General features: G+C 38.5%; 1 protein-coding gene across 4 annotated transcripts; it reads right to left on the bottom strand.

The window, feature by feature from the left end:
• Window positions 1–333: 333 nt before the first annotated feature.
• NMI (N-myc and STAT interactor) lies at window positions 334–18753 on the bottom strand. Of its 4 annotated transcripts, XM_047869080.1 has the most exons (9): window positions 18641–18752; window positions 18253–18413; window positions 12207–12295; window positions 11398–11493; window positions 8505–8667; window positions 4543–4649; window positions 4269–4455; window positions 1568–1674; window positions 334–817 (listed from the first exon to the last, which is right to left on the bottom strand). In XM_047869080.1, exons 3-9 carry the CDS (start codon window positions 12288–12290, stop codon window positions 632–634), a joined length of 930 nt encoding a protein of 309 aa, XP_047725036.1. In that variant the 5' UTR covers window positions 12291–12295; window positions 18253–18413; window positions 18641–18752; the 3' UTR covers window positions 334–631. The 4 variants fall into 4 exon arrangements, with proteins under 4 accessions (XP_047725036.1, XP_047725038.1, XP_047725037.1 ...); XM_047869082.1 differs by lacking the exon at window positions 11398–11493 and having other exon boundaries at window positions 18641–18753; XM_047869081.1 differs by lacking the exons at window positions 18253–18413; window positions 18641–18752 and adding an exon at window positions 17602–17700.
• Window positions 18754–25307: the final 6554 nt, after the last annotated feature.

Below are 25307 nucleotides of genomic sequence, written 5' to 3'. Positions count from 1 at the left end.
TTCTATTTGACGAAGGTGTCTTGGAAAGAATCAGGGGACCCTTGACACTCTCAGAGAAGAAAATGTTAAATAAAAAGACCACACTCAGCTCTGAAAAATATCTTTGGGGCTCTGGAGTAAAATGCTATACAATGGGAAAGAGGGAAATGATCACCCTTGAAGTTCCTTGAAATTCAAAGTCTACAGAAATCACAAACAGCTGAATATAACAGTTCTTTGGGAAATGTTGTGTGAAGTCTGCATGTTGGTGGACCTGGGGCCAAAAGAGAATTGGCCCACATGCCCACGACAGAATGAGCCAACACAGCAGGGGGACAATGGCATCACTTATGATTGATTTCAATGGACATGGCACCTGTCCACATCATTTATGAACAAACAAAACTTTTTAATACAGTACATTTACTGCACTTGTAAGCATGCAGCAGAGTTTGAAACAAGAATTCAAAAACATGGAAATATATTTTTGTATCTAAGAATAAATGGACACTTAAGAATTCAAGGAAAGGAATTTCTTAAAGGAAATTTTTTTTAGGAAGGAAATTTTTTAAAGGAAAGGGATATTCATTTTTGTCACACATGGACAGTGTTTTGGGCTCAGAAGCTCTAATATTCATCTAATTCCATGCCTCTATTCTTCAAAGTATGCTATGCAAGCCTGACCTAGAGAACATTTGACCACTTCTACTTCTCCACCTCCATTCGTCTCCCGTTGAAAGTAAATGTTAACTAAATCCTCTAAAATTTCTTCATCCATCATCTGAAGATCTTCCATTCCAGTGAGAAGCACTGTCCTCCTAGATATTCCTGAAAATGCCTAAGAAGGAAAATACAAAAGATAAATAGAAACTTTTCTAAGACATTTGAATTGCAAAACTTTATAAGCTCTGCTTAATACTTCAGACCTTATCTTAGAAGAGACAAGGAGCCTCAGAAAGACTTTTCAAGCAACAGAATATCCAAGTCAGATCTGAGTTTCAGAAAGATAACTCAGGCAGCATTATGACAAATGGAGGAAAGAAGGGCATCCCTATGGACAGAAGGACCATAGTGACAGAAGTAGTCAGAGGTGGAAGTAACAAGACTGAATGACCAAATGAATGTTGGAGGTGAAGCAAAATGAGGAATTAAGCATGAGCTGTAGCTTTCAGGTTGGTGGACTATGTAAGACTGTGGTGCCATTTAGTACCTAAGTAGGAACAGAAAAAAGGAGGTTGGGGTACGGATAATGAGTTCAGAGAAAATGAGCAGGAAGAATCATTTTTAATGCCCAATGACAGTAGACACATGAAAGCTATGTAGCTATGTCTCCATATACAAAAATATTATGTCATTACCTGAGTACTCTCAGTTTTGAAAAAGAGTGTAATAAATTAAATAAGGTATAATTTCACACTAAAATATTTTTTAAAAAAGATACACTTATTTTGGACCAAGCAGATCTGAAGAAACTATTTTGATATTGCTCACTAATAAGTCTCCAACAGTAACAGACACAACTTCTTTATTTCTTGTGAGGTGGGGTTAAGCAATAAGTTCTCAAAATGAAGGAAAGAGATGACTTTACCTGAAAATTTTTCAAGTCTGTTTCTATGTATGGAGAAACAATAACTCTATAGCAGTTTTGATTTATACAAAGCGGATATTCTTTCTTTTTCAAAATCTTGTCAGCAACTAGAAGTAAATTTAAAAAAAATTATTTTCTTTTTAATATCATAAACATTTTTAACCAAAGTTAAAACTTTCTTCAAATGAAACATCACAGTAAATAGTGAATTTAGTGATTACATTTTTAAAAATTCTACAAAAAATTCAACAGTCCACTTTAAAGACTTTGCAGTACATAATTTTGGAAAATATAAGACCAAACAATAATGGGGTTTAAATAGATCTTCTGTCTTGAACTATCCACTGCAATCAGTCAATGCAGAAGTTTGTGATGTCCTCAGACAGATCTACTTTGAGCTCCATAAAATGCAATAACCATATGCAAAAAGTAGCCCACCCATCCTAACAAGACTGTGAGTTTCCCAGTTTCTCAAGAAGTATAATTGAAAACTATGATTACTGTATATAGGGGCGCCTAGGTGGCTCCCCTAGGTTAAGCCTCCAACACTTGATTTAGGCTCAGATCATGATCTCACAGTTCATGAGTTTGAGCCCTGTGGGGGATCTTCTCTCTTTCCCTCTCTGTCCCTCACCTGCTTGTACACACTCACTCTCTCTCAAAATAGAAGAAACTTAAAAAAAAAGAATCCTGTATATATACATTTTACAATATACATGTATACACACATATATAATTACTATATTACTACAATACATAAAATTTTATATAAAATTACTTAGTTGTCCTATAACTAATACATGATATTTTTCAGTAAGCTGATATAATGATGTTAACCAAGGGAGGGGAGGGATTTGATCGTTATCTAGAAACTGAAGGCAAATAACAAAAATTCATCAGTTTTCTCCAGCACAAAGAATAATCAGATTTATTTTGAGCAGCATTTTTCTCCTGGAGGGGAAAAAAATAATGTTTCAGACTGCATCAAGTTTAACAGAAACAGTACTTAAGAATATCGTATCACTATGTATGCTTTTTCGCCTCTCACCAGTCCATGTTGGATGGGCAATATGGTGCAGTGGTTAAGAGGCCAGGCCCCTGCTGGCAAGGATGTGGAGAAATTGAAACCCTGGTACAGTGCTGGTAAGAATATAAAATGGTAGAGCCACTGTGGAAAATAGTATGTCATCTCAAAACATTAAACATAGAATCACCATATGATCCAGGATTTCCAGCAGAAAGATCTAGAAAGCCACTCAAGTAACCATAACTAACTAAATAGTAGGAGAAAGGCAAGTTTAAGGAAATGTCTCCAGTTTTACTAAGTTAATGCTATTCTTTTTTTTTTTTTTTTTTTAAGTAAATCTCTACACTCAACAGGGGGCTCGATCCCACAACCCCAAGATCAAGAGTTGCACATTCCACCAACTGAGCGAGACAGGAGCCCCTGCTCTTTATTATCAAGTTTCTTTAAAAAGCATGTATTACTTTGTTATGAAATAAACAATCAATCAATGTTTTTTTTAAATTGTATACCTGGCTTTCTTTTACATATGCCAACCCAGGAGAAACCCTAAGAACTGGATTAACTAGAGCAAGATATTTTTACATTGAGAATCACTTGAACATATTAACAAAAGCAGCTGCTGTAGAATTGTGTATTTTTTTTTAATGTTTAGTTTTTGAGAGAAAGAGAGAGACCGCGTGCATGGGAGAGGGGCAGAGAGAGAGGGAGACACAGAATCTGAAGCAGGTTCCAGGCTCCATGGCGTCAGCACAGAGCCACATGCAGAGCCCGAACCCACGAATGTGAGATCATGACCTGAGCCGAAGTCGGATGCTTAACCAACTGAGCCGCCCAGGCATCCCAAATTGTATATTTTTAATCATAAGAATGTAAAGCCCCCTCAGATGATTTGGTAAAAACTCCATTTCTACCTAAAAAGGGAACAGATGTCTCACTGTTCTTTCCATTCATGCCTTGCTTTCCCTGGAATCTACTCCCTCCAACTAAGAGACCGTTGTCCATCTTAATAGGTGGGATAGGAAGTGATAGTTTATACATATGTATTTCTAAATTTCTCTGCCACATACTCACTATAATTTGGGGTTCATTATTTACCCTCCCTAGGACTCAGTTTCCACATCAATAAAATGGGTACGACACCTGTCTCCAGAATTGTGCTATGGATAAGAGGAGACACATGTATAGAACACCTGGCTCTTTGCCTGGCATGTGCTGAGAATGTACAAAGTTGATGTGCTTGAAATATTATTCTCAGTAGCATTCACAGAAATCATTCTCAGGACTCCATCATTTTAAAAGGTTTTTTAAAAATCTATTATTATTCTACTTAATAAATTCCAAATAGAAGAAGTAGCAAAGGAATACTTTCAGAAATGGCAGAACATAGAGGCGCCTGGGTGGCTCAGTCGGTTAAGTGTCCACCTTGGGTTCAGGTCATGATCTCGCGGTCTATGGGATTGAGCCCCACATCGGGCTCTGTGCTGATAGCTCAGAGCCTGGAGCCTGCCTCAGATTCTGTGTCTTCATCCCTCTCTCTACCCCTCCCCCACTCATGCTCTGTCTCTCTCCATTTCTCAAAAAATGAATAAACGTTTAAAAAAAATTTTTTTAAAGAAATGGCAAACATAAATATAAATGGTAGAGTATTTTTTAACTTCCTACATGTGTGAATACCTCCAGTTTCCAAAAATGTAATCACAGCACTCCGGGACTGCTTATCATACTGCACGCATAGCACTTCTCCACCTCCGTTTCGGGACTTAGAAAAGCTCAGTTCTAGCTTGTCTCTCATCTGATCTTCAGGCAATTCATCAGGAATTTCAGTAACATTGATCTTCACCTTAGACACTTCTACATGAACCTGGGAAATCATTTCATATTCAGAAATATGGATGAGAAAAGTGCTCACATCTAACAGAATTCTAAAAAGCTTTAATCAACGTGTTACCTGGAATCTGACTCCCGAATTTAATGGAACTGGCTTGGCCATAACCTCCACATCTACATCCTCTATCTGCACGTGATGTTTCCCCATTCTGATGACATTTTGGGCAACTGAAAAATAATTTGGGAGTATTAATTTCCAATATTTCAGAAATTTTTTCACTTCTGGTTAAGAACAAATTATCCTAAATATTTAAAATTTTCTTGAATTCTAAAGGATCTAGGGGCGACTGGGTGGCTCAGTCAGTTGAATGTTCGACTTTGGCTCAGGTCATGATCTCTCAGTTCACGAGTTTGAGCCCGGCATCAGGCTCAGTGCTGACAGCTCGGAGCCTGGAGCCTGTTTCGGATTCTGTGTCTCCCTCTCTCTTTGCCCCTCCCCCGCTCATGCTCTGTCTCTCTTTCTCTCGACAATAAATAAGACATTTTTTAAAAATTAAAATAAAATAAAATAAAGGATTTAATTTTTTTTAATTTTCTTAGGGCTTCTAAGTGATAACGGTCTTGCCACCAAAGCAACAAACAAATATATTAACGTTAAAATATCAAAATACATCAGCAAAAATGACAAAACTTCCAGTTATAAGATGAAGGAGTACCAGGGATGCCATGTACAACATGGTGACTACAGCGAACACTGCTGTGCAGTATACAGGAAAGAGGTTAAGAGAGTAGAGCCTAAGTGTTCTCATGACAAGCAAAAAAAAGATCCTTTTTCCTTTTTTTTTTTTTTTTTTTGTTGTAGCTATAGAAATTCTTTTCATTGCACATAAATGAGAAGATGGATGTTGGCTGCACCTACTGTGGTCATCATTTCACACTACATGTAGATCAATGTATCATGCTGTACACCTTAAACTTACATAGTGATATGTATCAATTATTTCTCAGTAAAACTGGAAACAAATGATAGTGTAGAAATTCTCATCGGGGCGCCTGGGTGGCTTGGTCGGTTGGGCTTCCGACTTCGGCTCAGGTCATGATCTTACAGTCCGTGAGCTTGAGCCCCGCATCAGGCTCTGTGCTGACAGCTCAGAGCCTGGAGCCTGTTTCAGATTCTGTGTCTCCCTCTCTCTCTGCCCCTCCCCTGCTCATGCTCTGTCTCTCTCTGTCTCAAAAATAAATAAAAACATTAAAAAAAATTAAAATTAAAAAAAAAAAGAAATTCTCATCAAGTTCTAGATTCAGCTCTTAAGAGATAAGCCTGGTGATTCTTTAGAAATTCATATATTATTTCAGCACAGACACACACCCTTCCTCTCCATGGTTCACAGAATGACCAGAGAATTCCCTTAGTGCATTAAGGCACAGCCAGAAACTTCTTCCACGTTAAGTAAGCTGGAAAAACTTTTGTGTCAGTGTCATTCTGACAATCTTATTTATCATTTGTCACTTCTCTTTAATATGTCAAAAACCAAAGAAATAAATTCTCATTTTTCTCTTTCTTAAGGTTTCCATATTAAAGACCACACGGGCTTGAATATCAAAGTGCAAATCTTTTTTTTTTTTTTTTTGCCATATTTAATGAGGAATTTTACTTTTGCTAAAACGCCCTGGAGATCATTCATTAAAAAGATGATAGCTTATACCAATCACAAAACTATCAAATCTAACTTATTTGTGCAAATGGGAGAGGTTCAGTAATATAATTATGCCAAAAATTAAAACTCCAGACAGCAACTATAGTTCAGTTTAAAATGCATGTGGGTGTGTATTTATTTTTAATTATGTGATATGAGAGTTTGTAACACCTCAACTGTTAATACAGAGCTGCTTAACCTAATTTGTCACAAAGATAAGAGATGCCCACTCCCAGTCCTATAAATCTCACATGTGTTTATGACAACTGAACAGCATACACACCACAGATGAAGGAAGAGGGAAACAGGCTAAAAGGCAGGGCGTTGTCTTGTGGGAATTCACACTCATTGTACTGAGATATGACTGGATAACTTGAATTACAACTTACGTTCTTGTTAGTGGCAACAGGCAACAATAACAGAAAATGTCAATGAAGTAACAGTTAGATGATGTTCTTTCCCTTCCACACCCCCACCCCCCACCCAAACTCCAACATCTGGTGATCTGACGCAGCTGAAAGGGACCACTTGCGTTTCAGCTTTTGTGACTCTGACTATCAAAAGCCAACTTCTGTTTAATTGTGTATGAGCCCAAAGTTGTCCCAGGGGAGCAAGACCTCAGAGCTGGACCAAGAGTGGAAACAGCTATGCAGCTGTTTCTGAAGAGAACTCTATTCCCAGCATTCCCAGGTAATTCCTGCACAGAATCCCTGCCTCCCAAATCCTCGCTTCCGTCTTTTGATTATATCTCCATCACCATTGCCGACTGCCAACACAGGGCTCTTGGCATCCTCATCTGTAGAAGCAGACCCAGGGTGGACCCATGGTGAACGAACAGTAGTGCCTATGCTAACCTGCTAGAATGTCTTTCCTTTTAACATTTATTTGCAGACTATGGTGATGGACCAGGTGTACGGAGACACGAGTTATAACCATAGATTCTCAGAACCTGAGCACCGGAAGGGCTTAAGACCATCTGGCCCCAACCCATAATGTGACAAATACAAGAACAAAGGCCCGGCATAGTGGCCTGCTCCGAGGACTGCTGGTCTAGGAGAAAGGACGTGGGTCCTCAGGGTTTGGCTCTCAGCTTTGCAATTTTTAACAGTATGAACCTTGAGCGAGTTCTTTATCTTTCCTTATCTGGAAAATTCCCAACAAGTAGCAATAATGACAGCTAACATTTATGAAGTGTTTATTATGTGTCAGATACCATGCTAAGTATTTTACCAACATTTCTCATTTAATACTCAACGCAAATCCCATGAGATAGGTACTACCATTGCCATAAAAATCTGAGATTTAGGAAGAACCCAACTAAAATCACACTTCTAGAAATGGGAAAATCTGGCATACAAAGCCAGATTCTCCTCACTAAGGAGAATAGAGTCCTACACCATGGCAGACTTAGCAAACATCAGGTCCCATTCCTAAACCTCAGACTCTTGGACTCTTTCCATTCACTGGTCATGTGCCCTTAGGTAAGTCACTTAAACACCTGAGAATCTGTTTTCTTGGTTATAAGATGCAAAGAGTAATTCTCCTATCATATTGCTTTCACAGAGTCAAGTAAGTATAAAATGAGATGTCTTTAAGAACTCTGAGAACCATGTAGAGCTCTACTACCTTAAAATATTATTACTAGTTAAAAAGGGGGGGAGCTTCTGGGGGTTTAGTTGGATGGGTGTCCTATCCTTGATTTCAGCTCCTACCCTGAGTCAGGTCATAATCCCAGGGTCGTAGGATCAAGCCCTGCATCAGGCTCCTCACTGAGCATAGAGCCTACTTGGAATTCTCCCTCTCTCTCTCTCTCTCTCTCTCTCTCTCTCTCTCTCTCAAAAATAAAGTATTACTAGTAGTATTTGGAGGTGGCAGATGGAGTAAAAACACTAGTGTTGGACATCACAACACCTTGAGTCCCAGAGTCATGTTCTGAACAAATGATCATACTCAACACTCTTTTTTTTTTTAATTTTTTTTAACATTTATTTATTTATTTTTGAGAGACAGAGAGAGACAGAGCACAAGCGGGAGATGGGCAGAGAGAGAAGGAGACACAGAATCCGAAGCAGGCTCCAGGCTCTGAGCTGTCAGCACAGAGCCTGACGTGGGGCTCAAACTCACAAACCGCGACATCATGACCTGAGCTGAAGTCGAACGCCCAACCGACTGAGCCACCCAGGCGCCCCACTCAACACTCTTAATGTCTGAGTTTTCTCATCAAAAAATGGGGACAATCCTACCTGCCCCAAGGTGTTACTATGAGATGAGATGAAATGACAAATATTAAAATTATAAAGCAATAGCCAAATATCTATGAAAGCTCTTTGAAAGTGCCTGTGCTTTCCAAAAGTAACATGATCGAATTTTTGAACATTACTCATACCTTCTTCTTTTTCAAAGGTGATAAGTGCTTGTCCTTTCTGTAGCTCATAAAGAACTTGCGAGCTCACTTGAAATGAACAGGAGACATTTAAAAACTGGCTGTCATTCTCAGGATTCTCTAAAGATGTGAATTTCATCTCTGTTTCAGGAATATCCTCTTTAATCTAATTTAAACAGAAATGTTTGATTAAAATCAAGACAAGAAATAACTTAAGCCCTTCCTGTGATAATGTGATTTGATCATCCAATAATTCATTCTCCACTGATTTCAGAACCCCACAGAATGCTAAGTGTGGTCTTAGTGAATATCTTTAGTAATTATTTCTTCCCAGGTAAGTACTCAGTAAAGTAATCAGATGCTGATCCTTTAATATTATTTCCCAGATGAAATTATAAGTATATAATCTCTCATTTTATCTAATCAATGTTTAAACTAGCCAATATTGGATGGTGTTCGATTCTAAAGTCTACATCATTCCTGTAGATAAGTACCTTTTAAACAACTATACCAATAATAGGGTATCCTACAAGGGAATCATAAGACAATATGTTTATTCTCATTGCAAAGTGTTATAAATTAGAGTTGCATATATACTAAGTTTATTTTAATAGCAAACCCAGATAATTTCGTCCAAAAAGAAAGCCTCCCAAATTATATGATTTAATAATTGTCAAATTTAAATTCCCCCTTCCCCAACACCTGCCCATCAACTTTTAAAAAAAAAAATTTTGGGGGGCGCCTGGGTGGCGCAGTCGGTTAAGCATCCGACTTCAGCCAGGTCACGATCTCGCGGTCCGTGAGTTCGAGCCCCGCGTCAGGCTCTGGGCTGATGGCTCAGAGCCTGGAGCCTGTTTCCGATTCTGTGTCTCCCTCTCTCTCTGCCCCTCCCCCGTTCATGCTCTGTCTCTCTCTGTCCCAAAAATAAATAAACGTTGAAAACATTAAAAAAAAAAAAAAAAAAAAATTTTTTTAACGTTTATTTATTTTTGAGAGAGACAGAGCTTGAGTGGGGGAGGGGCAGAGAGAAGGGAGATACAGAATCTGAAGCAGGCTCCAGACTCTGAGCTGTCAGCACAGAGCCCGATGCAGGGCTCAAGCCCACGGACCGTGAGATCATGACCTGAGCGAAGTCGGACTGTGCCCATCAACTTTTTAACCATTACCAAACTTAGATTTATAAAAATGTGAAGGGACACTATCAACAAGATTCATAATCTGAAGGATAAAGTTAAGTGGTTATACTTATCTGTTTAAAATCATTGGGATTAACAGACATATACAACTACACATAAATGCACAAATGAATCTGTTGTTTGCATTTCTATTTCCCATGATTATTTTACATGCTGAAAGAAAATTTTTCTGTTATTGCAAAGGGGTTAGAAATATTCAATGAGTTATTTGACCTAATTTCACATTTGTTCTATATCTTCACATGTAACTTCAGTAGAATCTCTGATTTCCATAAGTCCAGTTTCAAAACAATTGGCAGTGTCTGAGAATAGGCAGAGTGTTTCCCAATGTGGAAATACCCAATATACCCTGAAAAGTCGAGAACTTTCTGGAATGAAAGTGCCTGATTCTGGTCTCGGGCACACTTGGCCAGGAGCAACTCATGTATGCTCTCTGGACCATAGTTTCAGTCCTCTGTAAACTGTATCAGCTGAGCTGGCTGGGTTCCCAAGATCCTTTGAGTGACAGGACTGGCTGATTTCATCTCCAGTCTGAGAAGTAACTACAATTGTAACACTGTCCCATAAGTCCCATAAACATGGGGAACTCCACTTCCTGATATTCAATATCCTATCCCCCATTTCAGAAACAAAATATGACAATGCTTTAAGCATTTTAACTGTTTAAAGGAACAGTATGAGTTGTCATGGAGAAAAAGTAGTGAAAGTTATGTCTAATTCAAATACAGGAAAATTTAGGAGAGGATTTAAATGGTGAAGATATATGTCCAATTTTTTTACACTGTGAAATCCATTTAAGTTACTTGGATGAAGAGAACAATAAAGGCACTTAGTGAGAACACGAAGAATTTGATCCCAAAGTGATTGATAATGACCATTTTGTTTTGTTTTGCATTACCATATACATAAATAAAAATTTAAAAACATACACATAAATATAAGAAAATGTATTATCAGAAATGTACAGTCAGATGAAATTTTACAAAACGATCACACACATGTGACCAGCACCCAGATCAATAAACAGAACATGACCAACACCCAGAAGCCCTCTTGGGTTCTCTTCCAGTTCCTACCTGCCGCCAAGGGTAACCAGGATGCTAACTTTTAACATCCTGCTGTTATGCGTTATTTAAATGGAAGCATATGGGGGCACCTGAGTGGCTTAGTGGGTTAAGCACCTGACTTCAGCTAAGGTCATGATCTCGCAGTTCATGCGTTTGAGCCCCACGTCAGGCTCTGTGCTGACAGCTCAGAGTCTGGAGCCTGCATTGGATTCTGTGTCTCCCTCTCTCTCTCTGCCCCTCCCCCACTTGTGCTCTGTCTCTGTCTCTCACAAATGAATAAACGTTAAAAAAATGTTTTAATTAATAAAAATAAAAATAAATGGAAGCACTTGGTATATCCTCTTTTATGTTTTTTGCTTCAACATTGTGTTTATGAAATCCATCCATGTGGCTGCATATAGCTGTGACCTGTTCATTCTCATTGCTGTATGGTATTCCATTGTGTGAATACACCCCAAATTAATAATTCAGTCTAGTGGGGAGGGACAGTTGAGTTGTTTTCAGTTTGGGGCTATTACAAACAATGGTGCCATCAATGTTTACAGTGTTTTAAAAGTGAATTCTGTGTAACTAAATTGTTTTTTCGGAAAAATGGTGTCCGTTAAGAATGTGATATACCAAATAAAGAGGTACCTGGGAGTTTATGGTGGACTCTTGTAACTTGGCCTCAAGCCTTTGGATCTCCTCCTTTAACTGAGTATTCTCCTTTGCAATTTTATCAATTAATCTCTAAAAAATATCAAACAGCACCAAAAAATTAAACAGCTCCTGACTTCATTTTTCTAAACAAATTAAAGAAGCTAAATTTCTATCATCTTGATAAAGGCAAAGAAAGACATCATCGTTATCACCTAATAATTCTCCTACCACTGACAAGTAGTATTATCTCCATCATGCAAACAAGGAAACTACCTTTCACACTAGCCCAAGGTCACAGACATTTTTATAGTGGGGCAAGGATTGAGACCCAGACCTGAATCTCATTTCAGTATAACTCCTTGCCTGGCTATTTGTGACAACAATATGACTTTTAAATTGCACTGTAATTGTGGACATATGTTACTCAAAGGCAATTTAAAAAATTTTTGCTATGATTCCCACAGTACAGCTGCCTTGACATGCCAGACATACGGCCCTGGGTAAGTGGCTTAAGCTACCTGAACCCCCATCCCCTCATGGGTCTCATCAGATAATTGCTAAGAAAGCTCTTAACTTCTGGGTGCAAATCAAAAAAAGGAGGAAGGGAGGGAAAGAAAACAGCTAATGTTGTAAGCCTTGTAAGAGAAAGAACAGAAATACGATTCTTTTTGTAAGGTTTGAATAATGGAAATAAAATTTTTGAAAAAAATTCAAAGTAATATTGGACAAAAACATACAAAACATGCCTCACTGCAAAACTAATAGATATAAATTAATTTTTAATAGTACCCAGTAATTTTTACCTCTCTTTGTTCATCTTTCATAAATTCTTCCTCTAACCAAAGCTCCTCGTGAACTTGGCTTTTGTTATTTCCACTGTCTGCCATGATTCCTAATTATTACAAAAAAGTAAATATTTTAAAAATCATACATATACACAAATTCAATAAGAAATAACTTTTATCCTTTTACAAAAGAAGAAATGTATTTTTGTTATATTTTTTCCCTATCATCAAAGTTTTTATTATCATGTGGCTTATATTTGAACAATGCCTATATTTCAAATAACTTTCATACCTATACAGACATAAAAGGGGTCTAGAAATCCTTTGTTTTTCAACACAATGATAGAAAATAACAGGGGTGCCTGGGTGGCTCAGTCAGTTAAGCATCTGAATCTTGATTTTTGGCTCAGGTCATGATTTCATGGTAGTAGGCCGAGCTCTGCATCAGGCTCTACACTCACAGCTCTCTCTCCCTCTCTCTCTGCTCCTCCCCTGCTCATGTGTGTGCTCAATCTCTCTCTCTCTCTCTCTAAAAAACAAATAAACAAACTTAAAAGAAAAAAACACAAGTCTAAAATTTTTTTTAAAAGGAAAGAAAATAACAGGTATTAATATTCCTTTGAGGTTCACATCTTAATCATAACATGGTGCCCCATATTAAAAGATTACTATTTTGGTCTTTTCAAAGATTTTGATTTATCTAATTCTTCCTATTGTACTCCCCAAATGTAAATGGAGTAGAAAGGCCCCAAACACCCTTCCTCTGCATGTACGGAAATTCTTATCAGAATTTTCACAAATCCTCCCCTGTCCAGACACCTCAATAGGAAAAAAATTACATCTTTACTTCTTTTTTTTTTCTTAACATTTATTTATATTTTGAAAGACAGAGAGAGACAGAGCACGAGCAGGGGAGGGGCAGAGACAGAGGGAGACACAGAATCTGAAGCAGACTCCAGGGTCTGAGCTGTCAGCACAGAGCCCGATGCGGGACTCAAACTCACGAACCGTGAGATCGTGACCTGACCTAAAGTCAGTCACTTAACTGACTTAGCCACCCAGGTGCCCCAAAAATTACATCTTTACTTCTAACAACCTCTCACTGAAACACCTCTCTTCAGATATGAACATAAGGCAACAAGCCACACAGTATTTGCAGCACCTGGACAAAAGTCACCAAGAGGACACAAATATTTTCATAAAATATTGTAACTGTTGCAGAAGTCCTGAAATATGTTTGTGTTTAACCTTGTTTCAAAATGATGGCAGCTACTAAACTCATTACTAGGTATTGTGATATGCTGTAATATATTGATGTATATTACTATATCAAAAATTTGCTTTTTTAAATATTTTGATAATCATATTTCAATATAATTGGTTTCCTTTGTAATTGTCTATATATTATTTTATACATTAAAAAAAAATTTAAAGGCCTATAGGCTTTATCAGACTGTCAAGGAATCCATGGCACAAAAAAAGTAAACATTTGCCTGCATATGAATTTACCAGATGTAAGTCCCAGATCAAAATTGAGACAAGGAATAATATAACAACTATTTTTATTGCTTTAAAAACATATTAAAAACCAGTTTGTGATATAATATAATCCTCTAAAATTTCAAGAGCTAAATTCTCACTACTCCTGTAGAAGAAACAGGAAAAATATTTATCCCTCCTTAAAAATAAAACAGAAGATTGGGGGGCCTAGGTGGCCCAGTCAGTTGGCCATCTAACTCTTGGTATCAGCTCAAATCATAATCTCATGGTTTGTGAGTTTGAGCCTCACATCGGGCTCTGCCCTAACAGGGAGCCTGCCACAGATTCTCTTTCCCTCTCTCTTTGCCCCTCCCCTGCTCCTGCTCCCTCTCTCTCAACATAAATAAATAAACATTTTAAAATTAATTAATTAGGGGCACCTGGGTGGCTCAGTCGGTTAAGCGTCTGACTTTGATTCAGGTCATGATCTTGCGGTTTGTGAGTTCCAGCCCACATCGGGCTCTGTGCTGACAGCTCAGAGCCTGGATCCTGCTTCAGATTCTGTGTCTCCCTCTCTCTCTGTCCCTCCCCTGCTCACGCTCTGTCTCTCTCTGTCTCTCAATAATAAATAAATGTTAAAATTTTTTTAAAAAATTAAAAATTTGAAAAATTAAAATTAATTAATTAAATAAAATAGAAGACTGGCAAAAAAAATAGTGTGAACACTAGCAGTTTCCAAAAACAGAGGGAATCACGTAGCACCTGGATCTTGGTTTCTAATCTATTCTCCAATAAACAGAACCAGGGCTCCTTGCAACAATGGCTGATTCTACCTATGGGACAAGAAATATACAAGATAAGCCTGGAGCTTCCAATGGTCAAACATACATAAAGGGGGTTTTTCAAGTAAGTAAATATACAGAAGACAAAAGGAGCCAGGTTTTTCATTGCCAGGGAAGGTAATTATAAATATAGAAAGAAAACTAGAATGAATGCTATGGATTAGAAATGGAGATATCAGTGTAATCTCATGATATCCATAGGCAGAATGACAGAAAGATACATACATGCTGTACATATCTATCTGTATATATACACCTAGCTCTGTCTGCTGAGAGGGCCTGGAAGAAAAGACAATAGCAATGAGTACACCTAGCCCCCAGAATTTGGTTTCTGATACCATCCTCCACTACAAGGAACCAAGGATTTTCAGAGAAATGGTTGATACCAGGACTGGGACAGGAAAAATACAAAATAAGCACCTAATGTTGCCAGAAAGCAAAGAAGTGCTCAAAGAATGATGAGGGCATGTCGAAAAGACATGAAACCCAGCTTGAGGAGGTTCTCACTGGCCAAATCTGGGACTAAATAAAGCATAAAAATAAATAATGACACTGAGTATCATTATGAATTAAGCATAAAAAAATGTCCACTGAGTAAATTAAAAATCTATGAGTCCATACCAACACACACACATACATACATACATACATACATAAATTGAAATTTTGGTAAGAAAAAGACCATCCAGTTAGTTTCAAAATACTTCCACACAACCGGGGCACCTGGGTGTCTCAGTCAGTTAAGTGTCCGACTTCAGCTCATGATCTCACGGTTTGTGAGTTCAGGCCCCGCGTCGGGCTCTGTGCTGACAGCTCAGAGCCTGGAGCCTGCTTAAGATTCTGTCTCCCTCTCTCTCTGCCCCTCCCCCCCCCCCCCCCGTCAATAATAAAGGTTAAAAAAATTAAAAAATACTTCCATACAACATATTAATTTCAAAGGGTAAAAAGTGGCTTTACATTGAAGAAGCCGGGCAGATACCACCATAATAAAATAAACAAAGTAAATAATGAAGTAAGCCAAAATCATCTGCCATCTGATAGGGTGCACTTAGAACACAGCATGACTTCTATGATATTCCTGCCAAAGATACGTAATCTGAATCTCAGTATGAGGAAACATTAGATAAACTGGCCTGTTCTCTCCAAAAGTGTTAAGCTCATGAAAGCCAGTGAAAGGCTGAGAAACTCTTCCAGACAGAAGGAGACTAAAGGGACATCACAACTAAATGCAGTACATGACTCTGAATTGGGCCTTTTTGCTACACAGGATATTATTAGTACAACTGTCAAAATGTGAATGGGATCCAAGGATTTCATGGCAGTAATGTATCAATATTAATTTGATTTTGATGACTGAATTTTAGTTAGGTAGAGAATATGTTTTGTTTAGGAAATATATATTCAAGAATTCCAGAGCAATGGGTCTTGAAGTTAAAATCTTATTCTCAAATAATTCAGGAAAAAGGAAAGTTGTTTGTTTTGTACTTGCAACTTTTCTGTAAGTATGAGATGGTTTCAAAATATATTAGTAGCTCCCTATTGCACCAACTACAGAATCCTTTTTATGAGACTCAACAGTCATCTGAGGTCTTATACAATCTAACCAAAACTTACTTTCTAGTCTTATTCAGACAACTTCTACACTAAGCACCCTAACCATACTGAACACTTGAAGGTCCCTCCTTTCCCTCCTGTCCCTCAATATGTCATATACTTCCTCTCCTCTCAACCTTAATGAAATTCTACTGTTCTTCAAGGTCCATCCCAAATTTCCCCCAAGTTTTTAAAGCCTTTTCTGATTCCCCTAAAGGACATTACTTCTCCCTCTTTTATCTCTTTTGGAGAGCTTTAATTATTTGTGTGCCTGTGTCATTTTCCATGACTAGATGGTTATGACCTTGAGGCCAAGGACCATGTCCACTCCTCCTTGCATCCATTCAGAGCACAATATAAGAATACACACTGACAACTGTGGTATCTTAACTAGTATTTGTTCTGCTCAGGACATTCCATACATGTGAAGTTCTCTTATTACATTTCCGGAAAGCAGAAATGGCAACATTATTTGTTTGATTGCTTTTTTTTAAATCAATATTTTTAAGAGTTTGTGATAAAGACTCTCAATATATTTAACTCATATAAATGGTCTACTACATAATACTCCCAGAACTTTTTTTGGTATATTTAGTGTCTGGATACTTCCCCTTTTTGCTTAGTGGGATGTACAGTAATAGGCTTCCTTTTATACCATCAGATAGTAGGCAAAATAATGACCCTCTCAAAGTTGCCCATGCCTAATCCCCAGAATCTATGAATATGTCAGATTACAATTAAGGTTGTAGATTGAATCAAGGTCACTAATCAGACGACTTTAAAATATGAAAATCATTCTGGATTATCCATGGGGCCAATATAATCATGAAGGCCCTTAAAAGTAAAAGAGGAAAGCCAAAGAGCAGAGTCAGAGTGAGATGTGACAACAGAATAATGTTCAGAGAGATGCAGTGATGTTGCCTTTAAAGATGGAGAAAGAACATCACTAAGCCAAGGAAGGAGGGCAGCATACAGAAACTGGGGGGAAAAAAAAGAAAACAGGTTCACCCCAGAAGCCTCCAGAAAGAAAAGCAACTCTGCAGACACCTTGATTTTAGCCCAATGGGATCCAGGTTGGCCTTCTAACCTGTAGACTTTATTTTTTTTAAATATATATGAAATTTATTGCCAAATTGGTTTCCATACAACACCCAGTGCTCATACCAACAGGTGCCCTCTTCAATGCCCATCACCCACTTTCCCCGCCCCCCCACCCCCCATCAACCCTCAGTTTATTCTCAGTTTTTAAGAATTTCTTATGGTTTGGCTCCCTCCTTCCCTCTTTTTTCCCCCTCCCCCATGGTCTTCTGTTAAGTTTCTCAGGATCCACATAAGAGTGAAAACATATGGTTATCTGTCTTTCTCCGTATGACTTATTTCACTTAGCACAATAACCTACAGACTTTCAAGATAATAAATTTGCGATTTTTAAGCCACTAAGTCTATGGTAATTCTTACGACAGCGAATGAAAAATCCAATGCAAATCATCACCACTCACCTACCACCTATTTTCCTAATATACTCATATCACTTTGTGCCAGGCCTGATAGAATGGAATCCTTCCATACGCCTGCCCCGCAGCAAATGACAGGAAATGAGGGGAAGGAAGAAAGGAAGTGGTTTTTAATACAATGGCGGTACACATATATAGTTTAAAACAAAACAAAACAAAACAAACTCATGCATGTTCTAGAGACAGAAAAACAGCGTGCTTTCCTTTGGATCTCTTTCAAGAAAATCCTTGCATATTCCAAAAAGTGAGGCACAACTGCCAAACCCTGCACCTGACAAGGAGAGTAAATCTTAAGGAATCAAGTTCCCCTAAGAACTACATCGAGAGACTCTCACAGGAACACTGAGGAAACACCAACCATTTTAAGTTTCAATTTCCCAAATTAAGCAAACCAAGAGGACGGGGTCAGAGGCCAGAGCGGGGGAGGGGATGGTGGTGAGACGGCCGCGGCCCGCTTCACCCCCGCCCTGCACGCACCCTGGCGGCTGTGTCACCGTAGCGACCCCTCGGCTCGCTGCCGGCCGCCTCCCCCCTTGCCGCCCCGGGACCCGCAGAACCCGCCTCCCTCCCCATCCAGGGCCTCTCTAGGAGCAGGGATGGGGATGGGGGGGGGAGGGGGAGCAGGGCGCCACTCACCCGCCTCTCCGGTGGGACGCGGCTCCCAGCGAGGGCGCCCTTCCGGAAACTTCACCGGGCTGAGCGCGGAAGGAGCGTCGCCAGAAGTCCCGGGGTCGCACGCAAGGGCTGCCTTATTCCCAAATGCTCGTAGCTCGTAGTTCGGATCAACAGCTTGGTTGCTAAAACCAAAAACAACCACCACCACCCCCCGCCGTCACCCCCCCCGCAAAAAAAAAAAAAAAAAAAAAAAAAGGAAAAGACGTTAAAAGGGAAAGGGAGGGAAGGAGAAGAGAAGGAAAAGACAGACGAAATTGTTGCTCATACGGAGATTTTCTTTAAAAGTAACCACTGTTCCCACAGCTCTTTCTGCCCCTGGGTCCTGTCCCCCGAGCCTTAATAAAATCACCTTTTTTCACCCGAAGAAAAACAAAAACAAAGAGAAACAAAAAAAAATAAAATAAAATAACCACTGTTGGAATACCAAATGTGGTGTCTCCAATGATGAATTACTCACAAGTTGTAAGTATTTTCAGTTTCGATTTTTAAGACGTGGTCCTTTTGATACAGAAAATAAACTGTCAGGTACCAAAGCACAGAGGGGTTGGGTGAAGTAGGTCAAGGGGATTAACATGTACAAACTTCCAATTATAAAATAAATAAGTCACAGGGATATAACGTACAGCACAAGAAATATGGTAAATAATATCGTTAATAACTTTGTATGGTGACAGGTGGTAACTAGGCTTATCACGGGGATCATTTCCTGGTAATGTATACAATTATCAAATCACTGTCATGTACACCTGAACCTAATAGGATATAGTAGGTCAACTCTACTTCAATTTTTTAAAAAGTGGCTGTTTTGCTTTTGTTTGAAAGGAGTCTGTCTGCAAAGTGTTCCTGAAGTTTGCATAAGCACTAATTTCAGGATGTATTTTTAAAAATAACCCTTTTTATGTGTATATTCCTGGACATGTTGTTGGAAAAGTAGATAGAAACCAAATAAGGTCAAAGTGGAAGTCTCTCTTCAAGATAGTAACTCTCACGATAAGTCATTGGTCATTATAATCTCAATCTATAAATATTTACAGCCAGCACAAGGTCAATTTTTGTGTGTCTTTTGCAATGTCCTCTAGGCTATGAAGTTGGGAAAAAGCTGTGGTGTTCGCTTGGTTTCTGTGACCCATGTCCCTTGAAAGCTTTCTTACAATCTTTTGTTTTGTTGTGAAACTTGTAAATAAATGCTTCACTAAGTGTGATCTTTTCCTTTGAAAATAAAAACATCTGGCATATTTCAAGAACTGCCATATTTCTTAATCCTACACAAAGAACCACCCCACAGCTGCACTTGCTCATAAATAGAGGTCAAGGAGGAGATGTATCAAAATGATTTCCAGGCATACATTCTAGGTTATATAGCACTATACAGTCATATATAACAATCGACACAGTGGTCGAAAATAAAAGATGTACAAAAATCAAATTCATTTATGTCAAGAATACAATGGGAATAAAGTTGCTTTAGTGCATGACAAGGACTTTTGTGCTCATCAGCCCAGCTAGAAAGTACAAAAACTCCATCTGTCCCAGCTTGAGAATTATTTCTGTTCCACCTTAGAATTTTAGAGAGCGTGAACTCTAGAGGTTATTGAGTTCAACCATTTCTTCTTTGATCTTATTTTAGTTTTTCATAAGAAGATGATAAGCTAAGACTGACCTAATATTGACTCATCCTGCTAAAGGGCAAAGGATACAGGTAGTAGGGGAGCCTTTGGGCCACCTGCATACTAAAGCTGAGTCATGTGTAACAGTCTTCAGATCCAGTCCCCTGCAAAGTGATGGGACTTCGAACGATGAACATAGTCAGCTCGTGGACATATTATTATTAACAATCATAACTGCTAACATCTACAGAGAACTCCTGGACATTTTATAACCCTTTTTATTTTGCCAATAATATGAGATACGGGTATTACCCGCATGTGCAGATGAGGGCACTAAGGCTTAAAGAGGTGATGAAAATCAAGCAACTAATATGTGATGACATCGATATCATATTTTACTCTCAGCCATGAAATCAAGTGTCTCCACATTGTGTTCTATGGTGCCTGGAGAAGAAAGAATTCTATGGCCAAATATGACTGAAAAATGTTGCATACTGGATTCACTTTTGGAGATTCACAATGCACATCAGCACATTAAGAGTTTTAAGAAGTATTGGGACACCTGGGTGGCTCAGTCGGTTAAGTGTCTGACTTCAGCTCAGGTCATGATCTCGCGGTCAGTGAGTTCGAGCCCCGCGTCTGGCTCTGTGCAGCCAGGAGCCTGCTATAGATTCTGTGTCTCCCTCTCTCTCTGCCCCTCTTCCACTCACACTCTGTCTCTCAAAAATGAGTAAATGTTAAAAAAAAAAATTAAGAGCTTTAAGTATTGCAGGAAGAAATTAAACTACAAATTAAAAAGTTTAACTTTATTCAACCTTGAATTTATCAAACTTATTTGACCACTAAATCCTTTTTTTTTTTTTTTCATGAAGCAGCTATTAAAATCTCAAAGAGTTTCTAATGGTACAATTTGAGTGATGCTTTGCTAATGATGGGGTTCAGGACATGCTACCTCAAAATATGACACTGAGTATTTTAAACTGAAGGAGTTTGAAAAATGAGTAGAAGCAAGAAGGTCATTGTGACCTTTTCCCCTACACAGCTCTTCTCCTCTGAAACAGGTCATGAACCCTCCTGTGTGAGGTGCCTTCCCAATACCTGAAGGAAAGGAGAATTCTTATCACTGAAGACAAAAGGACACAGAGAAGAATCTTAACAAGCAGGACTTGCTAAGTTTCCCCCAGTTCATGATTGCCTCATACTCTCTCATCTGACATATTTCTACATGACTGTCCAGTGTTCATTAAACCTAGCATAAAAATACCCAGGCCTGTTTCCTTGGGTCTTCACTTCCTTATGAAGTCCCCTGTCGCATAAAACTTGTATTAAATAAATTTGTAGGCTTTTCTCCTGTTAATCTGTCAATTTAATTTTCAGACCCAGTTAGGGACCCTAAGGACACACAAGAAAACTTTTTCCTTCCCTACACTAAATTATACCATCTCCTAATATAACAATTATTGCATGTCTATAACACATTTGATGAATATTGTGTCATACATGAGATGTCTTGGACATCTTAGGTAAATCTGTACTGCCATGATATGAGATGTACTTTGTGTTACATATCTATCTCCCCCATCAGATAGCAAGGAACTCCCCTAGACTTTCCTGTAAATTCACACAAACACACACACCAGTGTTACCTACAATATAATGTGTGCTATGAAGAGGTGAGGGACAGGGAAGGAGCAAAATACAAAGGAGGGAATAATCCCCTCTATCTTAGGAGATAAGTTTTCTCTACAGAAGAGCTGGAGATAAAGTTGACACCTAAAGTTACAGGAGGTAGGCTGAAACCAAGGGTCAGGTGAAAACTTCCAGGGGCATAAAACAACTAGAGAGGCACCAAGAATTTTCTGGGTATGCAAATAAGGAAACTATCTGAAATCCATTATACATTATACTCTTCCTTTTAGAAAAGGCCATGTACCTCAAGCTTATGCTGCTATTGCCAAGATTTTGGTGACCTGGTTTTCAGTTCCCCCCTGGGGAAATTGGAACACTTATAATGATGCCAGTATTGTGCAAGATCCTGGGGGATACAAAGGAATTATGTAACATCATTCTAGTTTTCAAGAGGTTTGCAATTGGAATATATAAAAGTAAAGGAATGTTGTTAAGGAAGTGGATCTTAAATGTTCTCACCACCAAAAAGAAATGGTAATTATGTGATGTGATGAAGGTGTTGACTAAAACACTGTGGCGGTAATCATTTTGCAATATATAAGTGTATCAAATCAATAAGTTGTACACCTAAAACTTACACAATGTTATATGTCAATTATATCTCAATAAAGCTGGAAAAAATAGCAGGTGGGAGATTTTTTTTTAAATAAAGCAAAATAAGTACCCCACCCCTATTCTCTACCAAGCAAGCAATACTACACAGCTAAGAGCACAATTTGGTATCAGATGGAGGCTTAAGTACCCATTTGAAGTTACTGAAGTATCCCACCCTTGGTTTCCTCATCTGTAAAATGGAGCTGTTGTGAATGAGATACACGCTACATGTTAAGGGCTCAGCACAGTGTCCGTCCCACCAGGGCTAAGCTCAATACACGGTAGCTGTCCCTATTTTAAACATTGCTGAGATTTTTTTTTCCATTTTTTTCTTACACATTTCTTCTGCTTTGTCTTCCTACCTAGAGAAGTAGTTTTAAGACAAAGATCATTTTTAAATTTCTTTTGTGTCACCTAGGGTTACTAATCCGGTAACAATACCTAGTACACCCTATACAACTACTTATTTCTTGTATTTATTTATTCGTTTATTTTTTTTAAGTTTCTTAATGTTTACTTATTTTGAGAGAGAGATAGAATGTGAGTTGGGGAGGGGCAGACAGAGAGGGAGACACAGAATCCAAAGCAGGCTCCAGGCTCTGAGTTGTCAGCACAGAGCCAGACGTGGGGCTCGAACTCAGGAGCTGAGAGATCACAACCTGAGCTGAAGTCAGATGCTTAACTGACTGAGCCACCCAGGCGCCCCGTACAACTACTTATTTCTAACGGGTGGTTAGATGCAAGAGTAGGAGTCAAATGCTCTGGACCCAATGTTATATATAACCCCTTTGTATGGGTTTTTGTATTAATGTGTATGAACAAGTTTGTACATGTGAATAAAATATTGTGAGATAGATCAAACATTTAAAAATAAAAGTTAATCCAAGGAAAATAATAATAATAATAATAATAATAAAAGAATAAAGGATGTTGTCTTCTTGAATCTTCCCTGGGCCACTCATTTATCATGTAAATGTAACTGATCAGTCAGAAAATTCTGTTTTGTTAAAGTATTCAGAAAATGAAGGATTGTCTTTGACAGTGCTGTTAAAGGGAACAATTGAGTGTTTTGCTCATGAACTAGAGGCTCAAAAATAAACGTCATTCCTTAATATCCAAGCCTGGAAGATAGCAAGCAGTAAACCTCAAGAGTATATTAAGGAAATTATTTTAAGGAAATCTGGGAATGTTACTATGTTTTCTTGCTTTGCTTGTCATTACAAACTGAATACTGCTTCTGACAGAATGCTCTTAGGCTGAACTTATGGAAGGATAAACCAAACTCTTAGGCTTGAACTTAAAAAAAAAAAAATCACAGGAGAGAAAACACAAAAAAGATCTTGAGGGGCACCTGGGTGGCTCCATCAGTTAAGCATCTGACTCTTGGTTTGGGCTCAGGTCATGATCTGGTGGTTTTGTGAGTTCGAGCCGCACATTGTGCTCTGTGCTGATAGTGCAGAGCCTGCTTGGGATTCTCTGTCTCCCTCTCTCTCTCTCTGCCCCTCCCCACACTGTCTCTATCTCTCTCAAGGTAAATAAATAAACTTTAAAAAAAATCTTGAGATTCTCAGGGTGTTTAAAATGAACAAAGGGGCGCCTGGGTGGCTCAGTCAGTTAAGAGTCCAACTCTTGGTTTTGGCTCAGGTCATGATCTCACGGTGTGTGAGTTCGAGCCCCGTGTCAGGCTCCGTGCTGACAGCACAGAGCCTGCGTGGGATTCTCTCTCTCTCCCTCTCTCTGCCCCTCCCCCACTCACTCTCTCTGTCTCTCTCTCAAAAATAAATAAATAAAACTTAAAAACAATTTTTTTTAATAAAATAAAATGAACATAGCCTTAGAATGTTGGGAAAATTGAAATGTTAAATTCTGATTGTGTTATCACAAAATCCCCCAATGAGAAACAATCATGCCAAATGGATCCAAATGGATCTATGCAGCCTCTCAGGGAGGTCAGCTGTTAAGAGAATATGCTTAAACATAATGAAAACAGCTTAAAAAAATGTTAGAAGTAATTTGTTTTGCTTACTATCTTTGTTTTCTGATTTGGGGATTTCTAGTTTGTTTTTGCCTGAAGGGCTGTATGAGGAGTTCTAGAAATCACCAAAAAGCAAAATGTGGGTTGTTGCTTGAATAAGTTGTTTCTGATTATTTCTTTGGTTTAAACAGTAATCCACAAAAGGTGGCAAATCATTGCAACAAGGAAGTTCACTGATCCATTTGGTGTACTAAAAACATATCAGGCAAAAGAGCTCAACTTCTTATTCTAAGTTAAGTTTGTTTTTTTTTTTTTTTTTGTATTCGTGAACCTAGTTATATATAAGAATATAATTTCCACTAAGATATCTCTCAGTATAGTATATGATTTTTGCTTATTTTCCTTGCAGGATGTGCCAAAGTTACAAGAAAGAGAAATCAAGTTTGTGGGCAAAAGGACGTCCTGTAGACCAGTATTTCTCAAACTTTAATGTCCATTTGGATTTGGGGATATTGATAACCATGCAGATCCTAATTCCACAGGTTTGGGGTAGAGGTTCTGTATTTCAGACATTGCTAGGTGATACTGATGATGCTGGTTCTTGAACTATACTTTGAGTGGTGAGCCTGTAGACTAACCAGTTCGCTAAAAGAGCAGTGACCATAAAGTGTCATTCCAGTGTAAGGATACCGTGTGGCTCTCCTTGTCCTGGCTTAGTCAGTGAGCATAGGACCCTCTTCCTGTTTGCCATCCTGGTGGGTGGGTCCATGGATGGAAGACAAGGCATTTCCAGGCGACCATGGTAGAAAGGGCAACAGCTATTCCTGTCTTCCATGCCACCTCCTTCAGAGAACAATGGCTCCTTATCTGCAGCTAATAAGCCATCACAGCTATTCTAAAATGGAAAGGAAGGAATAAACCATGAGGGTGAACAGGTCAAGATGGTGCAAAAAATGGAAAGAGGAAGTAAGGAGAAGCCAGGAAAAAAAAAAAAAAGAAAGAAAGAACAAGACTAGTGTATCTGGGAAATTTGAAAGAAACATTCTTTCCCCTTCATCAATTATTCATTTCAATTTATTCTAAGTAGTCTTCTGTAATATTCAATGTAACAAGATACAATGCTCTCACACACACCATTCATTTTAATAATA

Source organism: Prionailurus viverrinus, chromosome C1 (genome assembly GCF_022837055.1).
Source record: "Prionailurus viverrinus isolate Anna chromosome C1, UM_Priviv_1.0, whole genome shotgun sequence".
Classification (NCBI taxonomy): domain Eukaryota; kingdom Metazoa; phylum Chordata; class Mammalia; order Carnivora; family Felidae; genus Prionailurus; species Prionailurus viverrinus.
Note: the sequence above shows the minus strand (reverse complement) of the source record. Positions and strands in the feature narration are given on the sequence as shown.

What these genes read in the sequence shown, in the direction of transcription:
- NMI (XM_047869080.1), bottom strand. Translation starts at nt 12,290, where the DNA reads ATGGCAGACAGTGGAAATAACAAAAGCCAAGTTCACGAGGAGCTTTGG. An exon ending in TGAAAGATGAACAAAGAGAG is followed by an intron (nt 11,494 to 12,206) that starts GTAAAAATTACT and finishes GATATTTTTTAG; the next exon opens with AGATTAATTGATAAAATTGC. An exon ending in CAGACTTGAAAAATTTTCAG is followed by an intron (nt 818 to 1,567) that starts GTAAAGTCATCT and finishes TTTCCTTCTTAG; the next exon opens with GCATTTTCAGGAATATCTAG.